Source organism: Lineus longissimus, chromosome 2, assembly GCF_910592395.1.
Source record: "Lineus longissimus chromosome 2, tnLinLong1.2, whole genome shotgun sequence".
Classification (NCBI taxonomy): Eukaryota; Metazoa; Nemertea; class Pilidiophora; order Heteronemertea; family Lineidae; genus Lineus; species Lineus longissimus.
In genome coordinates this window covers 6,545,166-6,567,590 of record NC_088309.1, presented here as the reverse complement: position 1 = coordinate 6,567,590, position 22,425 = coordinate 6,545,166, and the positions used below count along the sequence as shown (strand labels likewise).

General features: G+C 41.5%; 2 protein-coding genes across 8 annotated transcripts in view; both read right to left on the bottom strand.

The window, feature by feature from the left end:
• The window catches only part of LOC135503623 (cotranscriptional regulator ARB2A-like), a 31,045-nt gene extending 17,802 nt beyond the window's left edge, over window positions 1–13,243 (bottom strand). Inside the window, exon 1 of one of the 6 annotated variants that reach the window (XM_064797262.1) lies at window positions 13,105–13,243. In XM_064797262.1, coding sequence (XP_064653332.1) covers window positions 13,105–13,179 — 75 coding nt within the window. In that variant the 5' untranslated portion in view covers window positions 13,180–13,243. Of the gene's footprint in view, window positions 1–12,118; window positions 12,851–12,949; window positions 12,977–13,104 lie in introns of those variants that run through there. The other 5 variants (XM_064797259.1, XM_064797263.1, XM_064797258.1 and 2 more) reach the window with 5 other exon arrangements.
• Window positions 13,244–13,819: 576 nt separating this feature from the next.
• LOC135503621 (uncharacterized) lies at window positions 13,820–21,762 on the bottom strand. Of its 2 annotated transcripts, none has more exons than XM_064797256.1 (9): window positions 21,695–21,762; window positions 21,042–21,131; window positions 20,545–20,580; window positions 18,730–18,835; window positions 17,585–18,599; window positions 17,103–17,229; window positions 16,861–16,938; window positions 16,411–16,538; window positions 13,820–16,000 (listed from the first exon to the last, which is right to left on the bottom strand). In XM_064797256.1, the coding sequence occupies exons 2-9, from the start codon at window positions 21,067–21,069 to the stop codon at window positions 15,992–15,994; spliced, it is 1,527 nt and encodes a 508-aa protein (XP_064653326.1). In that variant the 5' UTR covers window positions 21,070–21,131; window positions 21,695–21,762; the 3' UTR covers window positions 13,820–15,991. The 2 variants fall into 2 exon arrangements, with proteins under 2 accessions (XP_064653326.1, XP_064653327.1); XM_064797257.1 differs by having other exon boundaries at window positions 13,820–15,408.
• Between the last annotated feature and the right edge of the window lie 663 nt (window positions 21,763–22,425).

The window sequence follows — 22,425 nt, the reverse complement described above, 5'->3', positions numbered from 1 at the left end:
TGGTCAGAATATGCATGCTATGCTTTGGTTTGCAATCTGACACGAGTGATCAGGTTTTAATCGTCTGATCAGAGTAGTTCTCTAATAGAGCAGATAGTGAGTCGAATGTGGTTCCGCCGTCTGACACAGGAAACCCAGCCGCAATCCTCTGGGCCAGTCTGGCAACCAGAGCAGTTCTCTAATAGAGCAGATAGTGAGTCGAATGTGGTTTCACCGTCTGATACAGGAAACGCAGCCGCAATCCTCTGATCAGAACAGATTATGCTTTGTCCACTGCATAACGTCCGGACACAGGACAGTCTAGGTCTTTCTTGTGGTAGGGATACCAAGGTGTTGGGGCATATTCCAGGAGAGGAAGGACTCTCTTGTCGTTGTTGACTTAAGATCGATGGGAGTCTTACAGTATGTTTCTGCAGAGGAAACCCGTGGTCTTGGTAATTTTGGGATATACCTTATACCTCCTATCTTTAACTTTTTATGAACTGCCAAAAGTGATTCGTTGCCACTCTATTGTTTTTTTCGGCCTCATCCTTCATCGGTGTGTAATATGACAAAAATTTGGTCATATTTTCTTGATGGGATATATTTCATATGATGTTATAAATCAATCAATATGGCAACCACTATACTCGCCAGTTGTGTCACACCGACTGTAACTAGCCAAAGAGGGAGGTAAGCTGTTATGGATGTCAGATAGATGTCTCCCTGGCATTTGCTTGCAGTTTTTGTTGACATTCCCACACGATCTCAAGGACCTGGCTTTATCTAATGATACGTTCGCACGGGGGGAGTGGGGGAAGGTCGGAAGAGCCAGTCAGCCCCGTGGGAATTATGATTCCTGAAAGGATGTCTTTGGAAAGGGTAAGCATTTGTTAGCCAATAAAGACAAGATTTTAATCCCTCTGCTTCTATGAGGCATTTGGAGAGACTTCTTGTCTAAACAGTACCATTTCGCCACCTCTAAGGCATACAATGGTAACTTATAAACACAAGACTTTGATCCTTTTGACGGGCCTAGGCACTTCGAATCTTTATCAATGTTTTTAATGGTCAGTATTCTGGTCAGAATATGCATGCTATGCTTTAGTTTGCAATCTGAAACGAGTGATCAGGTTTTAATCGTCTGATCAGAGTAGTTCTCTAATAGAGCAGATAGTGAGTCGAATGTGGTTCCGCCGTCTGACACAGGAAACCCAGCCGCAATCCTCTGGGCCAGTCTGGCAACCAGAGCAGTTCTCTAATAGAGCAGATAGTGAGTCGAATGTGGTTTCACCGTCTGATACAGGAAACGCAGCCGCAATCCTCTGATCAGAACAGATTATGCTTTGTCCACTGCAAAACGTCCTGACACAGGACAGTCTAGGTCTTTTTTGTGGTAGGGATACCAAGGTGTTGGGGCATATTCCAGGAGAGGAAGGACTCTCTTGTCGTTGTTGACTTAAGATCGATGGGAGTCTTACAGTATGTTTCTGCAGAGGAAACCCGTGGTCTTGGTAATTTTGGGATATACCTTATACCTCCTAACTTTAACTTTTTATGAACTGCCAAAAGTGATTCGTTCCCACTCTATTGTTTTTATCGGCCTTATCCTTCATCGGTGTGTAATATGACAAAAATTTTGTCATATTTTCTTGATGGGATATATTTCATATGATGTTATAAATCAATCAATATGGCAACCACTATACTCGCCTGTTGTGTCACACCGACTGTAACTAGCTAAAGAGGGAGGTAAGCTGTTATGGATGTCAGATAGTGGTCTCGCTGGCACCTACTTGCAATTTTTGATGACATTCCACCACGACCTCAAGGACCTGGCTTTATCTAATGATACGTTCGCACGGGGGGAGTGGGGGAAGGGTGAAAGAGCCAGTCACCCCCGTGGGAATTATGATTCCCAAAAGGATGTCTTTGGAAAGGGTAAGCATTTGTTAGCCAATAAAGACAAGATTTTAATCCCTCTGCTTCTATGAGGCATTTGGAGAGACTTCTTGTCTAAACAGTACCATTTCGCCACCTCTAAGGCATACAATGGTAACTTATAAACACAAGACTTTGATCCTTTTGACGGGCCTAGGCACTTCGAATCTTTATCAATGTTTTTAATGGTCAGTATTCTGGTCAGAATATGCATGCTATGCTTTAGTTTGCCATCTGACACGAGTGATCAGGTTTTAATCGTCTGATCAGAGTTGTTCTCTAATAGAGCAGATAGTGAGTCGAATGTGGTTCCGCCGTCTGACACAGGAAACCCAGCCGCAATCCTCTGGGCCAGTCTGGCAACCAGAGCAGTTCTCTAATAGAGCAGATAGTGAGTCGAATGTGGTTTCACCGTCTGATACAGGAAACGCAGCCGCAATCCTCTGATCAGAACAGATTATGCTTTGTCCACTGCATAACGTCCTGACACAGGACAGTCTAGGTCTTTCTTGTGGTAGGGATACCAAGGTGTTGGGGCATATTCCAGGAGAGGAAGGACTCTCTTGTCGTTGTTGACTTAAGATCGATGGGAGTCTTACAGTATGTTTCTGCAGAGGAAACCCGTGGTCTTGGTAATTTTGGGATATACCTTATACCTCCTATCTTTAACTTTTTATGAACTGCCAAAAGTGATTCGTTCCCACTCTATTGTTTTTATCGGCCTCATCCTTCATCGGTGTGTAATATGACAAAAATTTGGTCATATTTTCTTGATGGGATATATTTCATATGATGTTATAAATCAATCAATATGGCAACCACTATACTCGCCAGTTGTGTCACACCGACTGTAACTAGCCAAAGAGGGAGGTAAGCTGTTATGGATGTCAGATAGATGTCTCCCTGGCATTTGTTTGCAGTTTTTGTTGACATTCCACCACGATCTCAAGGACCTGGCTTTATCTAATGATACGTTCGCACGGGGGGAGTGGGGGAAGGGTGGAAGAGCCAGTCACCCCCGTGGGAATTATGATTCCCGAAAGGATGTCTTTGGAAAGGGTAAGCATTTGTTAGCCAATAAAGACAAGATTTTAATCCCTCTGCTTCTATGAGGCATTTGGAGAGACTTCTTGTCTAAACAGTACCATTTCGCCACCTCTAAGGCATACAATGGTAACTTATAAACACAAGACTTTGATCCTTTTGACGGGCCTAGGCACTTCGAATCTTTATCAATGTTTTTAATGGTCAGTATTCTGGTCAGAATATGCATGCTATGCTTTGGTTTGCAATCTGACACGAGTGATCAGGTTTTAATCGTCTGATCAGAGTAGTTCTCTAATAGAGCAGATAGTGAGTCGAATGTGGTTCCGCCGTCTGACACAGGAAACCCAGCCGCAATCCTCTGGGCCAGTCTGGCAACCAGAGCAGTTCTCTAATAGAGCAGATAGTGAGTCGAATGTGGTTTCACCGTCTGATACAGGAAACGCAGCCGCAATCCTCTGATCAGAACAGATTATGCTTGGTCCACTGCATAAGGTCCTGACACAGGACAGTCTAGGTCTTTCTTGTGGTAGGGATACCAAGGTGTTGGGGCATATTCCAGGAGAGGAAGGACTCTCTTGTCGTTGTTGACTTAAGATCGATGGGAGTCTTACAGTATGTTTCTGCAGAGGAAACCCGTGGTCATGGTAATTTTGGGATATACCTTATACCTCCTATCTTTAACTTTTTATGAACTGCCAAAAGTGATTCGTTCCCACTCTATTGTTTTTATCGGCCTTATCCTTCATCGGTGTGTAATATGACAAAAATTTGGTCATATTTTCTTGATGGGATATATTTCATATGATGTTATAAATCAATCAATATGGCAACCACTATACTCGCCAGTTGTGTCACACCGACTGTAACTAGCTAAAGAGGGAGGTAAGCTGTTATGGATGTCAGATAGTGGTCTCGCTGGCATCTGCTTGCAATTTTTGATGACATTCCACCACGACCTCAAGGACCTGGCTTTATCTAATGATACGTTCGCACGGGGGGAGTGGGGGAAGGGTGAAAGAGCCAGTCACCCCCGTGGGAATTATGATTCCCGAAAGGATGTCTTTGGAAAGGGTAAGCATTTGTTAGCCAATAAAGACAAGATTTTAATCCCTCTGCTTCTATGAGGCATTTGGAGAGACTTCTTGTCTGAACAGTACCATTTCGCCACCTCTAAGGCATACAATGGTAACTTATAAACACAAGACTTTGATCCTTTTGACGGGCCTAGGCACTTTGAATCTTTATCAGTGTTTTTAATGGTCAGTATTCTGGTCAGAATATGCATGCTATGCTTTAGTTTGCCATCTAACACGAGTGATCAGGTTTTAATCGTCTGATCAGAGTAGTTCTCTAATAGAGCAGATAGTGAGTCGAATGTGGTTCCGCCGTCTGACACAGGAAACCCAGCCGCAATCCTCTGGGCCAGTCTGGCAACCAGAGCAGTTCTCTAATAGAGCAGATAGTGAGTCGAATGTGGTTTCACCGTCTGATACAGGAAACGCAGCCGCAATCCTCTGATCAGAACAGATTATGCTTTGTCCACTGCATAACGTCCTGACACAGGACAGTCTAGGTCTTTCTTGTGGTAGGGATACCAAGGTGTTGGGGCATATTCCAGGAGAGGAAGGACTCTCTTGTCGTTGTTGACTTAAGATCGATGGGAGTCTTACAGTATGTTTCTGCAGAGGAAACCCGTGGTCTTGGTAATTTTGGGATATACCTTATACCTCCTATCTTTAACTTTTTATGAACTGCCAAAAGTGATTCGTTCCCACTCTATTGTTTTTATCGGCCTCATCCTTCATCGGTGTGTAATATGACAAAAATTTGGTCATATTTTCTTGATGGGATATATTTCATATGATGTTATAAATCAATCAATATGGCAACCACTATACTCGCCAGTTGTGTCACACCGACTGTAACTAGCCAAAGAGGGAGGTAAGCTGTTATGGATGTCAGATAGATGTCTCCCTGGCATTTGTTTGCAGTTTTTGTTGACATTCCACCACGATCTCAAGGACCTGGCTTTATCTAATGATACGTTCGCACGGGGGGAGTGGGGGAAGGGTGGAAGAGCCAGTCACCCCCGTGGGAATTATGATTCCCGAAAGGATGTCTTTGGAAAGGGTAAGCATTTGTTAGCCAATAAAGACAAGATTTTAATCCCTCTGCTTCTATGAGGCATTTGGAGAGACTTCTTGTCTAAACAGTACCATTTCGCCACCTCTAAGGCATACAATGGTAACTTATAAACACAAGACTTTGATCCTTTTGACGGGCCTAGGCACTTCGAATCTTTATCAATGTTTTTAATGGTCAGTATTCTGGTCAGAATATGCATGCTATGCTTTGGTTTGCAATCTGACACGAGTGATCAGGTTTTAATCGTCTGATCAGAGTAGTTCTCTAATAGAGCAGATAGTGAGTCGAATGTGGTTCCGCCGTCTGACACAGGAAACCCAGCCGCAATCCTCTGGGCCAGTCTGGCAACCAGAGCAGTTCTCTAATAGAGCAGATAGTGAGTCGAATGTGGTTTCACCGTCTGATACAGGAAACGCAGCCGCAATCCTCTGATCAGAACAGATTATGCTTGGTCCACTGCATAACGTCCTGACACAGGACAGTCTAGGTCTTTCTTGTGGTAGGGATACCAAGGTGTTGGGGCATATTCCAGGAGAGGAAGGACTCTCTTGTCGTTGTTGACTTAAGATCGATGGGAGTCTTACAGTATGTTTCTGCAGAGGAAACCCAGGGTCTTGGTAATTTTGGGATATACCTTATACCTCCTATCTTTAACTTTTTATGAACTGCCAAAAGTGATTCGTTCCCACTCTATTGTTTTTATCGGCCTTATCCTTCATCGGTGTGTAATATGACAAAAATTTTGTCATATTTTCTTGATGGGATATATTTCATATGATGTTATAAATCAATCAATATGGCAACCACTATACTCGCCTGTTGTGTCACACCGACTGTAACTATCTAAAGAGGGAGGTAAGCTGTTATGGATGTCAGATAGTGGTCTCGCTGGCATCTGCTTGCAATTTTTGATGACATTCCACCACGACCTCAAGGACCTGGCTTTATCTAATGATACGTTCGCACGGGGGGAGTGGGGGAAGGGTGAAAGAGCCAGTCACCCCCGTGGGAATTATGATTCCCGAAAGGATGTCTTTGGAAAGGGTAAGCATTTGTTAGCCAATAAAGACAAGATTTTAATCCCTCTGCTTCTATGAGGCATTTGGAGAGACTTCTTGTCTAAACAGTACCATTTCGCCACCTCTAAGGCATACAATGGTAACTTATAAACACAAGACTTTGATCCTTTTGACGGGCCTAGGCACTTTGAATCTTTATCAGTGTTTTTAATGGTCAGTATTCTGGTCAGAATATGCATGCTATGCTTTGGTTTGCAATCTGACACGAGTGATCAGGTTTTAATCGTCTGATCAGAGTAGTTCTCTAATAGAGCAGATAGTGAGTCGAATGTGGTTCCGCCGTCTGACACAGGAAACCCAGCCGCAATCCTCTGGGCCAGTCTGGCAACCAGAGCAGTTCTCTAATAGAGCAGATAGTGAGTCGAATGTGGTTTCACCGTCTGATACAGGAAACGCAGCCGCAATCCTCTGATCAGAACAGATTATGCTTTGTCCACTGCATAACGTCCTGACACAGGACAGTCTAGGTCTTTCTTGTGGTAGGGATACCAAGGTGTTGGGGCATATTCCAGGAGAGGAAGGACTCTCTTGTCGTTGTTGACTTAAGATCGATGGGAGTCTTACAGTATGTTTCTGCAGAGGAAACCCGTGGTCTTGGTAATTTTGGGATATACCTTATACCTCCTATTTTTAACTTTTTATGAACTGCCAAAAGTGATTCGTTCCCACTCTATTGTTTTTATCAGCCTCATCCTTCATCGGTGTGTAATATGACAAAAATTTGGTCATATTTTCTTGATGGGATATATTTCATATGATGTTATAAATCAATCAATATGGCAACCACTATACTCGCCAGTTGTGTCACACCGACTGTAACTAGCCAAAGAGGGAGGTAAGCTGTTATGGATGTCAGATAGATGTCTCCCTGGCATTTGCTTGCAGTTTTTGTTGACATTCCACCACGATCTCAAGGACCTGGCTTTATCTAATGATACGTTCGCACGGGGGGAGTGGGGGAAGGTCAGAAGAGCCAGTCAGCCCCGTGGGAATTATGATTCCTAAAAGGATGTCTTTGGAAAGGGTAAGCATTTGTTAGCCAATAAAGACAAGATTTTAATCCCTCTGCTTCTATGAGGCATTTGGAGAGACTTCTTGTCTAAACAGTACCATTTTGCCACCTCTAAGGCATACAATGGTAACTTATAAACATAAGACTGGGATCCTTTTGACGGGCCTAGGCACTTCGAATCTTTATCAATGTTTTTAATGGTCAGTATTCTGGTCAGAATATGCATGCTATGCTTTAGTTTGCCATCTGACACGAGTGATCAGGTTTTAATCGTCTGATCAGAGTAGTTCTCTAATAGAGCAGATAGTGAGTCGAATGTGGTTCCGCCGTCTGACACAGGAAACCCAGCCGCAATCCTCTGGGCCAGTCTGGCAACCAGAGCAGTTCTCTAATAGAGCAGATAGTGAGTCGAATGTGGTTTCACCGTCTGATACAGGAAACGCAGCCGCAATCCTCTGATCAGAACAGATTATGCTTGGTCCACTGCATAACGTCCTGACACAGGACAGTCTAGGTCTTTCTTGTGGTAGGGATACCAAGGTGTTGGGGCATATTCCAGGAGAGGAAGGACTCTCTTGTCGTTGTTGACTTAAGATCGATGGGAGTCTTACAGTATGTTTCTGCAGAGGAAACCTGTGGTCTTGGTAATTTTGGGATATACCTTATACCTCCTATCTTTAACTTTTTATGAACTGCCAAAAGTGATTCGTTCCCACTCTATTGTTTTTATCGGCCTCATCCTTCATCGGTGTGTAATATGACAGAAATTTTGTCATATTTTCTTGATGGGATATATTTCATATGATGTTATAAATCAATCAATATGGCAACCACTATACTCGCCTGTTGTGTCACACCGACTGTAACTAGCTAAAGAGGGAGGTAAGCTGTTATGGATGTCAGATAGTGGTCTCCCTGGCATCTGCTTGCAATTTTTGATGACATTCCACCACGATCTCAAGGACCTGGCTTTATCTATGATACGTTCGCACGGGGGGAGTGGGGGAAGGGTGGAAGAGTCAGTCACCCCCGTGGGAATTATGATTCCCGAAAGGATGTCTTTGGAAAGGGTAAGCATTTGTTAGCCAATAAAGACAAGATTTTAATCCCTCTGCTTCTATGAGGCATTTGGAGAGACTTCTTGTCTAAACAGTACCATTTCGCCACCTCTAAGGCATACAATGGTAACTTATAAACACAAGACTTTGATCCTTTTGACGGGCCTAGGCACTTTGAATCTTTATCAGTGTTTTTAATGGTCAGTATTCTGGTCAGAATATGCATGCTATGCTTTGGTTTGCAATCTGACACGAGTGATCAGGTTTTAATCGTCTGATCAGAGTAGTTCTCTAATAGAGCAGATAGTGAGTCGAATGTGGTTCCGCTGTCTGACACAGGAAACCCAGCCGCAATCCTCTGGGCCAGTCTGGCAACCAGAGCAGTTCTCTAATAGAGCAGATAGTGAGTCGAATGTGGTTTCACCGTCTGATACAGGAAACGCAGCCGCAATCCTCTGATCAGAACAGATTATGCTTTGTCCACTGCATAACGTCCTGACACAGGACAGTCTAGGTCTCTCTTGTGGTAGGGATACCAAGGTGTTGGAGCGTATTCCAGGTTAGGAAGGATTGTCTTGTCGTTGTTGACTGAAGATCGATGTGAGTCTTACTGCATGTTTCTTGAGGAAACCCTTGGTCCTGGTATTTTGCACTTGATACGTTTTGTCTATAAGCTTGTCAGGACTTGGTAATTTTGGGAATGGAACTCCATGTCCCACTTGATCGCCCATTGTCCCAGTTATTCGTAGGACCGATACGGTATGGCTGCAATCGGTATTGTGACGTCAGAGGGACTAAAATGAGTTCAGGTGTTGATTAAGCAAGAAATCGTGTTGCCTATCAACCAACAGGCCTAGGCACTTCATATCTGGCCTTGAGGAGGAACAGGCAAGGAAACGACCCTGACAAAAAATTTAGCACGATAACTATTCAGAATGGTGTCTGTCCTTCCATCCGTCATAATGGTGCATGTTTCTCTTTAGCACGATATCTTTTCAGAATGGTGTCAGTCCTTCCATCCGTCAACGCAGAATTCGTCGACACAGAATGACGTCTGTCATTCCATCCGTCAACATGGTGCACATTCTGAAACTGCAAGACACAGGCACAGCAAATCTGGCAATGAGGAAGAACAGCCAAAGAAATGACCTTGACAAAAAATTTAGCACGATAACTATTCAGAATGGTGTCTGTCCTTCCATCCGTCAACACAGAATGGTGTCTGTCCTTCCATCCACCACTATAGAATGGTGTCTGTCCTTCCATCAGTCAACCTGGTGCACGTTTTGTAACCGTAAGACGTAGGCACTTCAAAACTAGCCATGAGGGACAACAGAAGGACTAAAACGAGTTTCAGTGTCATGTCACCTATCAACCAATGGGGTTGGCAGGCTTGTTTATTGTTACTACATGTTGAGTTTTTCTGCAGGGTTACGTAAATTGGGGATTGTAAAGTTCAGACAAATGTTTCTTTTGTTCTTTTAGGTAGAATTATGCACTTTTCCCACCAAATTGGTAAAAAATTATAATTCTTCGTTTTTTATCTTCCAGTGTTTTAGTCCGTTTGAAAGTTGTACCTACTGATTTATACTCCTGCAGCGTTGATCAGGTCCAGTCTCTACATTTCGCAAGGACCCACCAGAACTATATCAGTGAAGAGAGAGGAATCAATGCCACACAATGATGATGACATAAATGGAGCCAATTTGATACATGTAGGTGGATCAGTAGCGTTGCCTCATATCAAACTTTAGACCCTTTTCTAAACTTGATTAATAAACTCTAACTCAAGCCCTGACCCATTGTTGGTGATGAATAAAACTGTTTGGGCTGTGCCCAGGGTGGAAATGTCTGCTGAAGAAGCAATTCAAACAAAGTCATGGGTGTTATGTCTAAACAAGAGTATTTATTTGTTGTCTCTTCTCTTCAGGCAAAAATCAAATTCTGAGAGCATCAGCCGACCACTTCAGACCGAAGAGAGAATGAGGTTTTTTGGTTCAAATGGGGGCAAATTGGTCTATCAGCCTGGGTTACGGAGTAACGGCATCATTGGTTTCAAGTTTGGAGCCACACAGCGAGATTAATGCACGAAGTCTACCATGAAAGGACACAGGAAAGATAAATGATATCCATGGTCAAACAGCAAACCTGCCCCTGACTTCAGTCACAATGCAGCTGATGGCTTTGTCAATCGTTTCAGGCCATTTCAATGCTGCACAAAAGCTTTTCAGTGAGATTTCTTAATCTTTTTCACATTTTTCAGTAATGCATCACAAGTATTTGTATTTCGCTAGATATTTGCTGGTAAAGAATTCATGCAGAGATATTGCACTTCTTACCTTTTCAGTTTTGAAGTCGAGAGTCAGATCGGTCCGGAATTCATTGTCCAAGGTTATCTGACGTGGGGAGTCATGTGCACCAAATTTCAGGTTCATAGCTTTAGCGGTTAAGAAACGTGCCATATTTACACTCAAACAGCCAATTTACACCATTTGACCTACGTGACCTTGAAAAGTAGGTCAAATCAATAACCCGTATGATATGTGATGTATCCTTGCTAGGAAATATTATCGAAAATGATTCATTCACTTATAAGAGAGATATCACACTTTTTAGATCTTCACTTTTTGCCTGCTGATGGCTAAGTCAAGAATTAGATTGGACTGAAATAAGTGTCTGAGGTCATCTGACCTGGAGAGGCCTGTGTACAAGGTTTCAAGTTCATAGACTTACTACATGTAGCAGTTAAGAAATGTGCCACGGTTTTTGAAACAGGATACAGACGACAACGAACGACGACAGACGATGACTGATGACCGACGACCTACGACTATGGCGACTATGATGACTAGGGCGACAGACACCGGACACTGCGGTATTGTACAGACTGTCAGACCTAGACATGAATTATTTTCTGTGCAGTTGCAAGAAGGAGTACCTACCGTAACAATATTATTGAAAACGAGTAATTGATAAGATATTGCACTTTTTACCTTTTCAGTTTTGAAGTCGAGAATCAGATCGGACTGGAATTAGTTGTCAGAGGTCATCTGACGTAGGGAGTCATGTGTACCAAATTTCAGGTTCATAGCTTTTGCGGTTAAGAAATGTGCCATACTTACACTCACAGCCAATTTACACCATTTACACCTCAGAATACCTACTATAAAAATATTATTGAAAACGATTCACTTATAAGAGAGATATCACACTTTTTAGGTTTTCACTTTTGGCCTGCTGATGGCCAAGTCAAGAATCAGATCGGACCGAAATCAGTGTCTGAGGTCACCTGACCTGGAGAGTCCTAGCAGTTAAGAAACGTACCACTTTTTTTGAAACCTGATTAGATACAGATGACATGGACAGTGAGGATCCTGGCTCTATTTCTGGACGTCTCATCAGAAAGATGAGATCTATGGTGGAGCATCTTCACAGTTAGAATACGCAGTCACGTCACACTTGGTAGCGCCATAAGCTGCCAATCGTTCAGTAGCCAGGGTACCAGTGATTATTGTGAATGACAGACTCCACTATAGAGCAGTCTGCTCCTTCACTTCCCTTCAACCATGTAAACACATCTATTTTCCCAACATCAAATGATTTTTATCCACAATTTCCACAGACATTCCTTTTTTGATTTCATGGTTTCTACTGTAAAAGTGAACGGAAAGCTTCTCCTATTAAATGCCTTACTCCATTGAACATTCACTAAGTCAATGTATTTTCAATCTGTGCATAAAAACCCACCCCATTTCACCAACTTGTCATTTTTGCTTCCTGCACTTCACCGCTGCAAGCTCTTGCTGAGAGCTAGTTCATGTTTTGAATGTATGTGTATTTTTGCAATATCTTCGTACCAGATTGTTACCTTTCTCCGTGCCAACGATGTATTCCTCTGTCTCCTCAATGAATAGTTAGTGTGCAGAAACCCTATGAAATTTGTCAGTTTTTCTATACAAGAGTAGGAATAGGAGACTCGGATTCTAATTGTATTACTTTGTTTTGTCATCTTGAGTTGTATTGCTTGATATAATAATTTGTATTATTGTAAGGGGCCGATGGCCTTAATCATTAATAAAAGTTTATTATTATTATTATATTATTAGTATTATTATTATTAGTTAAATAAGGAAATGCAATAATGCGAGCATCAAGGATCTGGGCATGATGTATGTCCAGACCGATACTGTGAAAGAGACAAAATTTCATTTCTCTATTGATTCCTCTTGATGTTGTCACCAGACAAAGTAAAGAAGACAGAGGTGGATTGACATTCTTCATCTTCATCGTTCACTGCTATAATAGACTCGACATTCATTTCGTTAGATAAGATGATGTAAAGAACTTCTTCGGTTCAGGACCAGCACATCAGATGCCGCTTGTGTAGTCGACATTGTTTCAAAGAGAAGATTGCCGCAGTCAATGGGACCCCCTGTTCAACAACATAGAATAGCGTCATTGACATTGGGCACTGAATGGTTGGGTGTAATAGACATCTATCTACAGGGAGGCCTAGAATTATTTTCCTTTGGACAATAGAATTCTATTGTGTATCCATTGTATGAGGGAAAATAATTCTGGGCCACCCTGTACATCGCTATACACTCAAGGTGTAACTATCTCGACTGTCCTAAATACATTCTTCTCTTTAGTATGAGGCCGCGATTCAGTCTCTGAGTAGCGGTCACCTGGGGGTACATGTGTACCAAGTAAGAGTTCAAAAGCTTGAGCGGTTACAAAACGTGCCACCCATATCTAACGACGACGACGGACACTGCGTGATGGTAAAGGCTCAGTCATAGGTGAGCCAAAAAGCATGCCAGTGCAATAAAATAGTTCTTACAACAACAACTAACAACAAGGTCGTGGCAGATATAAAGAAAATTGAGCTGAAGTCCATAAACTGGCCTAAATTCATGAAGATAGCGATGGCCTCTGCTTTCAATTTGACGATTACTACGGCGATGAACAGGACAGAAACATTCTGTGTTATCATGCAGTGGTTGTAACATTTTATGGAAGTACCAAATGAAATGAAAAAAGAACAAATGTTTTAATGTAGAATGTAAAGATAAAGATGTGTATACATTCACATTACTTCTAAAGACAAAATTTAGGGAATTGATAAGATAAGTTGTCTTGATACCAGCGTCTGCCTTGTCGATGACCTTGGGCAAGCCACTTGACATCAATTGCCTGTAACCAAGGAATGTTCTATACCCAGCCACCAGTCACATCCCAAGACATATTTCCAAAAGTTCTACTGAGGAAACTAATGTCAGACGGGGAGAAGAATTCAAGCATCCATGTTTGAATAGGCTGCTTCAGGGTCTAAATCTGAAGACGTTAGTTAGGCCCTCGTCAGTTTATTTAGAGATGAATAATAACACTTCTGTAAATTTGGGAAGCAAGTGAACTGCTTGGCTTTTTTCCCAATCTCAATTCAATGGAATATTATAATGTGGCGATAAAGATCCTTAAAAGTCATTTGTAGACTTGTCACCAAGAATTCTTTCAGCTGGTGGAGAAATAAGCAAATCAGAAAGCAAATATTTTGAAAATGGCATTTATTGTACAATGGTCATCACACCAAATCACATATTCAAGAGTAATCATGGTAACATGGATAAACAATACATTTTATTTCACTGATACATGCTTTTTAAATGATATTATCTTCTTTTGGAACTGGAACATTTACTAGTATAGCAAAAACCTGATCTCAGGATGTGGTCTCATACAATGTATCACCCAGTGTCTATATTTTGGCAGATGTGACTGTCGAAATTATTTTCCGACCTTTCTGATAACTGAGCACCAATCAAGCTCTCAACCTGCATGTGCTTCTTGAAACAAAGATGGGCAGGAGAATTGTAGGTCAGATTAAGTTACATGAAGTCACTGATAGAGGTGTCTCATATTACACCGTATATTGAAACTATTCACACTTGAAAAAGGACTACACATGTATATTTATAAGCTTAATCGCACATGACTCAGGCCTAACTGTACATTTATATACTGAATACAATGTCTTTGATACCATGTATAAATCTGTACATTATCCAATGGCCATTAATGTTCATCTGAAATGTGGCATTATTTACAGCGTACAGGCTCAGCACAAACCGTTACTTTGCTTTCCTTTCTAACGCATGCAAACCCATTACTTCACTGACTGGTCAGATACTCAGTGCCTCGATTTGCTTGCTCAGAATTCAAAGACATATTGCATGTACAAAGCTGATATGTAAATGGATAAGAAAGTGGAGATATGATATGAAAAAGGAGATATGATATAGAGTTCAAATGACCACAGAAGGTGGCCACTGATAGTGAGAAACTACTGGTAGTAAGAGTGTGGAAGATAAATATGATCATTAAGTGATCCACAAAATAGGGTTGCAACTTACGTTTATGGCGGGATACAATGGTGCCTGAATAGGCAGACAACAGGCAGCAGTGACAGCAAGCAACCATATCATGCACTAAAGCACTGAGACAGATCGATGGTTCTACATGTTCATGTTGGCAATGTATGCACATATGATGCCTACATGTAGGCAACGCATGCACATCTGATGCGGACATGTAGGCAATGAATGCACATCTGATGCGTACAAGAAGGCATGTATGCACATCTGAAGCCTATATGTAGGCAATGTAGCACATCTGACGCCTACATGAGGGCAATGTATACACGTCTGATGCCTACATGTATGTGGGGAATGTATGCACATCTGATGCCTACACAAAGGCAATCATAATATTCACCGAAGATACATTTACACAAATTTATTAAACGAGAGACTTCCTTGCCCCTGTCATAATTTTTTCCTAATGGAGAACAGACTATACAATGAGGATGTACAGTGTACCACTCATTCTACAATGTACATTTCCACAATAGAACAACAATGTGGAAGATTACAACATGACCCAGTTAAAAATCCTATCGTAAATTTTAGAATCACAGAAGATGGCTTGAATAAATGAATTTCATTTTGGCTACTTTTGAAAGATATTGTTCACCGTCTAAGTATTGTCTTCAAACTGATATGAGTGCTGGGATATACACAGCTGATTTTTTTTTAAAGAATAGATTGGATTTCTCAATGCATGACATGTTTGAATGACTTGTTCAGTTCTGAAAGTAGTACAAATAGTAGAGAAAAATACATTAATAATGATATTTACATCACATAATAAATACATGTAGATTTATATTTTCATCGATTTTAGAATGAATATGCCCTGTCAACCCTCAGACAACTGGTGCAAATAGTGGGCCCGATGAGGAAAAAATTAAAACCCCAACACTCACACACTTTCAAACAACCAGTCAAGTTTCTGCACTGTATTGACTTAGATCATTTGGTGTCTTCCAACATTTCGTGTTCATCACAATTGACACCAGTATGTCTGAGGGTTGAAGGTTGGAATGGAAAGTTGCAAACTCAAAGGGCCCTGTTCTTAGAAATCATTTTGGCTCATGACATCATGATAAACATGTTGTGACACGTTTTGCTGTGCACTGATGTACATGTACTAACATACATGTATCAGGATGATGTTATGATCTAAATAGAACTGGGACCAGGAAGCATTTGAACCATTATATTTCACTAATTACAGTGCTTTATCGAATGTCCTCAACAAGAATGTCTCCCTTTTCCTCTGCATTTGCTCTTTGTCTGAGTTGAATCACTTCGGGTTTTACACATTTTTCTTTACCCATGCTACAAAATACAAGGGGAACTCATTATTGGTTTTCACAGGCTTTGGTCATGGTAGGGTCCAACTCTTCACCAACCTATTTAGACTTTTCCAGATCATCAAACAGACACATACATGTACAAGAAGTTCAAAAATGTTCCTTAGGCACTGTTCATAAAGTACACCCATTGAGAGGGAGAATTGGTGCCAGAGCGTACGTGGTGTGGACAGGGGGTCTAGCTATCTTTGAGACCCATTATCATGCCATGTCTACACCAAATCAAACCAGTTGAGTTCGGTGGAGCCATACACTGATTCCTTCTGATGGACATGGCAATTTTAAGGTTAAAGCATGAAAAAAACATAGGGACTTAGTAGGTGGAACTTATATGGTGGACGTGGATAGAAAAGACATTGAGTGTGAACTTGATACCTTGAGCACATCCGGACATTTGTCTATCACCCTTGTCAACAGCTTATCGATGTAGACTTTCAGGTTGTCGTTCTGGTCTTGTAGCTCTTTGTTCTGAATCAGTAGGTTCTGGTTCCTCGTCTTGAGTCCTACGAGATGAAGAATACTGATACTGATGAAGACATTCGAGTAAAACTACTTAGGCATGTTACATATAGGTAAAGCGCCTCACAAACGAGGGATTTAAATGTCTGCTTTGTGGTGGTCAGCTCAAGGACAATGACGAAACAGCGGTGATCCTTCCAAGACTCAAACCCATGACCTTCTGATTATAAGCCTGATGCTCTCTTACCAATATGCCACTGATCTCCCCGACTAATGACAGTGCATCTTTTTTGCAATCCATGTTGGTTGACATTCACATCAAATCTCATTTATATACTTAACCCAACATGGTTTTTTCTCACATACCTTGATTGTCCGCTGTGAGTTTCAGGTTTTCCATCTTAATCTTTTGTAATTCTGTGATCATATCAGCTTTTGTAAGACCTAAAACACAGTCAATAGCAGGTTGAGTCATAATGGGACAAGCAATTTCTACGTCAAAACATCGATGAGCCACACAATGACTTCAATTTCAAAATATGAAGTTCAATCTCAACATGCCACCTCGTTCTCGAATCAAAATCTAAACCTCTCCATCGTTTACTTACTAGATGACTTGTCTTTTGTTGGAGCCAATGCTTGTAAGATATTTTGTAAGCTCTCTGTCCGCTTGTGTTTCTTCTCAGGCTTGGGGTGCGGGTTCTCTTGGCCAGGCACCGATAGCAAAGACAATCTCTGAAATAGAAGGAAGTTTTTGTAAAAAGTAATCAATGATAAAACATCAATTTTGTGATGTTCAAGACATGAAGCCCAACTGGAATGAGGTAACTTGTAATCTCATTCTGTGCTTTAAAAGTTTATCGGGGCCAGCCCATCATCCCAGCGGTCTCTAATCTGTCTGAGTTCAAAGAAGTTGGGGCAACTCTTTTATGAAATTTTCATTCAGGAAGAACACCGTCAAGACTGTCAATTCAATTTGACCTCTCTCATCAGGACACCTTTCAATTAAGGATAGTACTTGTCAGTCCCAAGGGTGTCTTTTGGAGAGGTTCTACTGTGCTAGAGTGCCAGACAGCTTCAAATTATTTACCTTTTCTTCCTTAGACATCTCTTTGTGATCCTTCTTGGATCCATCACTAACGTATCCAGTCTCCTCACTACTCAAGCTCAAGTTTAAGTTATTGTTCCTCTCAAACATCTCTCCATTTATCGAGTCGCACTCAATATCTTGTGAACTGAGGAATGCGAACTGAGTACTTGCATGATTGGAGACACCGCGACCACCTGACTGCGTCACCACGACAACAGGCCCCGAACATGGCTTCCAAGTCTTAGTCCAACAATGAATTCGCTTCGGCGATTCATATTCCAAGGTGTCGAGGCAATTCAAACTTGCAAGGAACAACCCAATCACATCCTCCCGTCCATTTCCCAAGAATTCTCCACTGATTGTGATCTTCACACCCCCATCAACCATGACCTCATTCGGTGTGACATCGGCTATTTTCGGAACACCAACCGGTTGATTCAAATCCATACAGCTGTGAGCTTTGCTTGAAGAACTCAAGCTGAACTTAGTACCAGTCCCGAAAGCAAAAGTGCTATTCGCACGAACCATTCTACCCGAGGATTCGTCATCCTTAGCCTTCGATTTTGAAGACCGTCGACCAAAACTCAAGTTCAAAACAGACAAACTCCCTCGTTTACCCTTAGCACCAAGTTTCCCGCCAGATTCAGACGAATCCTTGTCCTTGTGTGTGAATTTGTCTTTTAACTTTGCAAGGGGATTATGGCTGTTTCTCCGCGGCAGTGACCCCATACTCTGTGACGTTGACTCTTGCGTGAAGCCACCACCAGGCGCAGCAATCAGAGACACATCGTCATCTCCAACGTCTTTAGCGTCTCGAGTGTGAAACTTTGAAATCCAAGCTTGGAAAGTAAGTTCTCCTTGGGGATGACTGCACTTCTTGTGCGCACGGAGCGGGGCTTCCTCCGGCCTCGTTTTTTTGGTCTGTAAACACTGTAATGGCACGACGATCTGACCCAACACATCTTCATGGTCGGTGACTACTATCTTCAGTGGATTAGTTGCCTTCTGAACGACACTGGAAAAGGACATGACAAGTTTCAATAGAGGTCAGCAGAAGAGATTGAGGAGCAATCTTGGAATTGAGATAATGAAGACACATGCCTAAGCAGTACATGTTTTAATGAGTAATGTGTGTAAAAACTTACATGATTGACTCTTGATTCCACATGGGACAATTCTCTGAGTCTCTGATAACATCGGTACGGTATTTATTACCTCCGATGCCAAAAATCACTGAATATTTGCCTCGACCTGAAAAATAACATTATGGTATCATTTAGTAGGAGACTGTATTGTAATGTGGGGAGATTTTTGATGGGGATGTAGTGAGACTGGTGGCCTTATAAACACTTGGACTGGGGAGCTTTTCATTTGGTCTTTAATTTGTACAACGACTGTAATTCAGCCTCAAGTTAATGATGAGTTTGGGTTGGAAATGGAAATAACCTCTCTAACATCTAACTACACACATCCCATTCAGTCAATAATATGAAGTACCAGCATAACGTGAATGAATTTCTCAGTCCAATTAGAATTGATTTCAGAGAATTTGCTTCTTCAAATTGATTTTTTACCAGGTGCGAGAGGGTGCAGTGACACACTCATCGTATTATATTGTACAATTTTTCTACTCATCAGGATGAATATGATATTTTCCCCTGATGATTGGCCAATCCTGCTCCCCATCATACTGAGTGCCTGCTTCATTCATTAAACCAAAGTAGTTTAGGTACGTGAGCCTGGCACACTCGACTCAGCTATGTGATAACGGGTTTTGGTTTTGAATATGATTTCATGAAAGTCATGACCAGCAAGACTCAGGCTTTCAAGGGTGACAGGTTGGTTACATACATTAGTATGGTTAAGTGCCAGACATGTTGACAATGAGGTAGAATGGATACCGATCATAACAGCTGTACAGTATTTGTGCAGCCAGAAAGCCAATCAATAAGCTCTCAACATTCATCATGAACATATGATTTAGAAATATTGATCAGTTTTGGTGCCATGATTGACGTATATGCAGTGGCTTGGTACCACCACAGGGACTGTAACCTGGTGCTTGAAATATGGGCACTCGGTCAAGCAGATAGTCAACACACTCAAAGTATGCCTGGTTTTAATCTTGAAGCATGTGTAGGGAAAGGCTGTGTGCCAAGGCAAAATAAGGGAGGAAACATCTTAACAAAACGTATGTAAATGTATGATAAAACGACTTGTCTTTATATGGTACAAAATCGGCGGTAAACTGCGTATCAGTTTTTTCTAATCTTTTGATTCCCTTATTCATTCTAAGATGTGTCATGATGTTCCAATTTAAAATGCAAAGCACGAACAAGTTTTGCTGAGGACCATCACTCACAACTCGCATTGACTCAGCAATTGGTAAACATGTATCATACAACCAAAATCAAGTGCCAGTATGCACACAATACATTTAGCCAGACCTACTGGCAGTACTTGACATACTGATCTCTTCTCTACTTTGATGACAAATTGTATCAATAATTCCCTACCTGGTTTTTAGGTTGTTATTGTATGCAAATGTTGTTACAAGAGATTCGAACCAGGCTGTCCCACATAATTTCTTGACTAGAGAAACAACCTGTGGCTTTTTGAATCTATTCTAATCTTTTAATCATCGTCGTAGACATTGGGTGATATGAATAAAGACTAGCAAATGCTTTTACTTCAATTTTGTACAGAAAGGCCAAGTGTAAATGTACATGGAGTTTCAGATAAAAGCATTTACTACTCTTTATTCATATCACCCATTGACTAGAAACATTGACCAAGACCTCTGGAATTGCACTTAATACCCTTAATGATTCATACTACTGATAAAAAGAAACACAAAGATTAAGAATCAAGGATAGTTCTTGATGCAATTGTGTAGAATCGAAGATTTAATGTTACTTCATCTCAGTCTTTCTTGTATTGTAAGAACCAAATATACAAACCTTTTTTCTTTGGATGCAGGTCCTTGGCCTTTAAAACTGAAAACAGAATAAGAAATTGGTTATCAAGAAGGTCATCTGTTACAGAAGTCCACAGGTTCACTACTTTACTAAAGTAATTTGTCTGTCTGACGTTCAAGGCAAGCGGACAAGTGCAAAAATCCAACCCAGCTCTAGTTAGTGGTTGGCTACCAACTCCGTTACCATTATACAAATCAAGTAATTGTATTGATTGATGCATTGACGTCTGATGGGTGTGTCCATCATGTTATCAACAACAGTTTTCATTACAGTTATTTGAAGACCATGTACACAGTCACTGGAATGAGGATGAACAAGTGTTTGCGATTAACCTGCAGAGACTATATATAGACTATACTGCCAACCACCAAATACTTTGTCTCTTTTTTTGCAGTTTTAAATAGAAAACAATCTAGATCCTATGTTCATTTAGTTTTTAAAACTTTGTTGAATAAGCCTGATTATCAATGTCTACTTACTGATGACGGTAATCTCATCTATTTCCATGTTTGATTACCGGTAACGAAGTTCTGGTTTTCTCTCAGGAGCTTTATTCCTTTTAATGTATTCTGGAAATGACAAGATGAAACATTGCACATAAGTTTGCAAGACAAACTTGATCTGATTTTATCATCCAAAACTTGAGCGCGACATGAATTAATGTCTTTTATGTCTTTTATGAACTGTGCCCTCAAATCCCTGCACATTGACGTGGTACCATCGTCGTATCCGGCCTTGAAGTTACGAAGTGTTGTATTTTTAAAACCACCCAGCGCTGAACATAGGCTAGCTAATGCTAGCGGCCTGTCAAAATATCTTCCTCCTCCCCCTCCCTCCCAGTCCAGCATAAACAGGATGAAACTAAAAGGCCTAAGAGAGACAAAAGCAATGAAGCACACTCTTGTCCTGTAGTCTGTACATAATGTACAGAGGCTGTGCAAAATGCACCCCACACACTACATTAATACAGCATGCCATCGACTATACGAAAAATTACGCAATTGAACAACAAACATTGAGAAATAAAGCAGAATGGTGCGTTTTAATACTGGTTTGACAAATTTTTTGAATGGATATATAGTATGGCTTTAGGAAAATATGGGAAATCTGTATTGAAAATGATTAGTTATACCAGTAATTTGACAGAAATGTCAGTCTTTTCCTTCCAATCTCATTATCTGATATATTCGCGATTTGTTACATCATCGATGTGCACGTCGAGAGGGATCACGGAGTTCTTCCAGGAAATAACAGGTGACACTACCATCAGTACATAACGCGGGAATACGAATGCGCACGTGTGGGATTAAACAGGGATGACCCCAGCTGTACATGTAGGATTTGGGACTTTTAAAGAAGGGGGGTCATGGGGGGGGGGGGGTGTTGTTCCCAGCAGGCATGGGCCTCTGTTGAACAGGATTCATACTGGTGATAAACCATCCTGGGTTTACATTTATTCGCATGGCGGCGCTGCATTAAAAGCGCCACCACTTGTCTGTTAAAAGCACTAAACGAATAACGAGAACTGTCCTTCGTCTTCGCCGGCCAAGACTGTGCTCTTCTCCTGAAACTCTAGCAACAGACACATGAAACAGGAGCTCAATAGCCCCCCCCCCCCCATCGACTGACATACGCACAAGTACTGGCGATTTTACGTGTGTTGTAAGTGCTTGTTTGTTGGCAGTCGAGGTTGGGGCGGGGGAGGACCGTGGTTACTGTTACGACAGTAGTCTTCTCCTGATCTGGAAGATGGCGAAACCATCGAAAGGTCCACACCAGTCTTTCATCCCGTCGATTAAAGTACAATGGCGTGATGCTAGTTTTTAGTTAGTGCATCATGCTGACGACAGACCAGCACTGGAG

Coding starts and splice junctions, on each gene's coding strand:
- LOC135503621 (XM_064797256.1), bottom strand. CDS start 21,069: ATGGAAATAGATGAGATTACCGTCATCA. Junction 18,836..20,544: donor CCTGCATCCAAAGAAAAAAG/GTTTGTATATTT, acceptor GTTATTTTTCAG/GTCGAGGCAAATATTCAGTG. Junction 16,939..17,102: donor AACAAAAGACAAGTCATCTA/GTAAGTAAACGA, acceptor ACTGTGTTTTAG/GTCTTACAAAAGCTGATATG.